General features: G+C 33.6%; 1 protein-coding gene across 1 annotated transcript in view; it reads left to right on the plus strand.

Annotated features, from left to right (window-relative positions):
- The window catches only part of LOC119644747, a 4,493-nt gene extending 3,410 nt beyond the window's left edge, over positions 1-1,083 (plus strand). The window contains exon 5 of the mRNA XM_038044466.1: positions 381-1,083. Coding sequence (XP_037900394.1) covers positions 381-941 — 561 coding nt within the window. The 3' untranslated portion in view covers positions 942-1,083. The remainder of the gene's footprint in view (positions 1-380) is intronic.
- Positions 1,084-1,963: the final 880 nt, after the last annotated feature.

Genomic DNA, 1,963 nt, shown 5'->3' on the forward strand with positions numbered 1-1,963 from the left:
TATATATATATATATATATATATATATATATATATATATAGATGTATTTATAGATGTATGCATTATATATATATATATATGTGTGTGTGTGTATATATATTTATGTATGCGTGTGTGTGTTTGTGTTTTTGTGTGTGCATGCCTGTCATGTCTAAATATATTATCAAGATAAATCAATCAATCAAACTGTTACGAATATTCAAACTTAACGAAACTTAGCAAACAGCCGACAACTCACATACACTAAGCGCATTATACTTAGTCGAGGAAGTTGTTGCTGAAGTATTTGTATAGCATATGTTATTAACGATGATGAAAAATTTCCTTAAATTAATAATCATTAAAAAATGTTATTATGCTTTCTTTTTTTCTTTATTCAGGTTGCCTTGAAACGTTGGTACCGCAACATGCAAACATTTGTTGCCTCCTTCGCTTACTTGGGACGCATACAATATAAGTGGGATCTGGCTAAGGTGATGCATGCGAGCAAAACCTCCCACGAACTTAATGAATTGTTAATTAGTGCTCGTCGTTTGTTATGCGAAATTGAGACAGCGATAAACGGTTCATACCCGCGAAAGAATCAGCAAAAATTAACGATAACGACGCGCGAAACGATGAATAAACGACTTAAGTTTCATACGCGAGAATATGGCGAAATGGGCGTTGTCGTGGAGGCTGATTTGATTGATTTGAAATTTGCTAAAGACGCTTATTATAAATATTTGCTAAATATGTGGAAAATATTAAGACGGCAAACTAAACGTCGTAGTCCGTTAACTATTGATTCTATAGAATCAAATTTATCGTATGTCTCGAACTCCGTCGCCAACGAAGATGAGGATGTCAGCTTTAATATAAGTCTGTTGAGTCCGCCTGGCGAGGATGCCAGTATTAGCGAAAGCCTTGAAGCATTCAGTCAAGCTGACCAAATTAATTAACTCAACGAAAATATCGTGAAAAAAAAGTATTCTCTTACATCGGCTGAGGCGGAACCTCGACGAACCTCATGGACTCATGACAAACAGTATTTTCAAGGAGGTTTTCCGAATCGAAAGCTCTTTTTCTTTTCTTTTTTTTTTTTTTTTTTACTAATTGTACAAACAAACAACTTTATCAACTGTGATCTTGTATTAAGGAACATTTGTTTTACTTTAATTTATATTTTTTTAATTAGTTATTTTAATATTTATTTATTATTAAATTATAAGCATGAAAACCAATCAAATACAAAAACTATTTATTTAATACTATATCGAATAGTTCAGCTTAGTTTTAATTTCTCTTCTCTTTATTCTTCATGTATTCGATGATATAAGATGTGTTGTCGTGTGTGTGTGTGTGTGTGTGTATATATATTGATAAGTACACTTAAATAAAACGTATAGAAATGTAAAAACTTGAAACTAAACTTTAATTATCGTTCATTGCAGTTAGCGGTAAGTTTGTGAGAGAGAGAGAGAAAGCCAACAAATGTAAACGTTCTGCTCATTGCTTATAGTGCAAGCCTAGTACCACTAGTAACCTTTCACATTTCACGTAACTAAAGTCCACTCTTATGCATCGCAAAAACATCACAATTGGCATTGTGCCAACCAGATCTAGATGCAAACGTCAAAGACAAGGATCTGACCTTCGCTCTATCTGTCTTTCGTATGCTCCGTAGCGAACGTAGTGTCATTTTTTGCTCTGCTTATTGCGGTAATTGAGGAAATGTCACCTAACCCAACCAACCTTGCTCTGTCAATCAGACGTAGGGCGGACCGCCAAACCACTAGTACAATTATTATTACGTGAATCCAAATATCGTTTGTAGTAATTTGAAAATTTCGCTTAAATTTTGGAGAAGGAATTGCAACCTTGTAGGAAGTGCAAGAATATCACTCAAATAAGTGTCATTCATTACTTTTCAGCTTAATAGAAAAGCAAAGAAGAAAAGGTTAAATCCAAATTTAACCTCAAC

The sequence above is a fragment of the Glossina fuscipes genome, unplaced genomic scaffold (genome assembly GCF_014805625.2).
Source record: "Glossina fuscipes isolate IAEA_lab_2018 unplaced genomic scaffold, Yale_Gfus_2 0, whole genome shotgun sequence".
In the NCBI taxonomy this organism is placed as follows: Eukaryota; Metazoa; Arthropoda; class Insecta; order Diptera; family Glossinidae; genus Glossina; species Glossina fuscipes.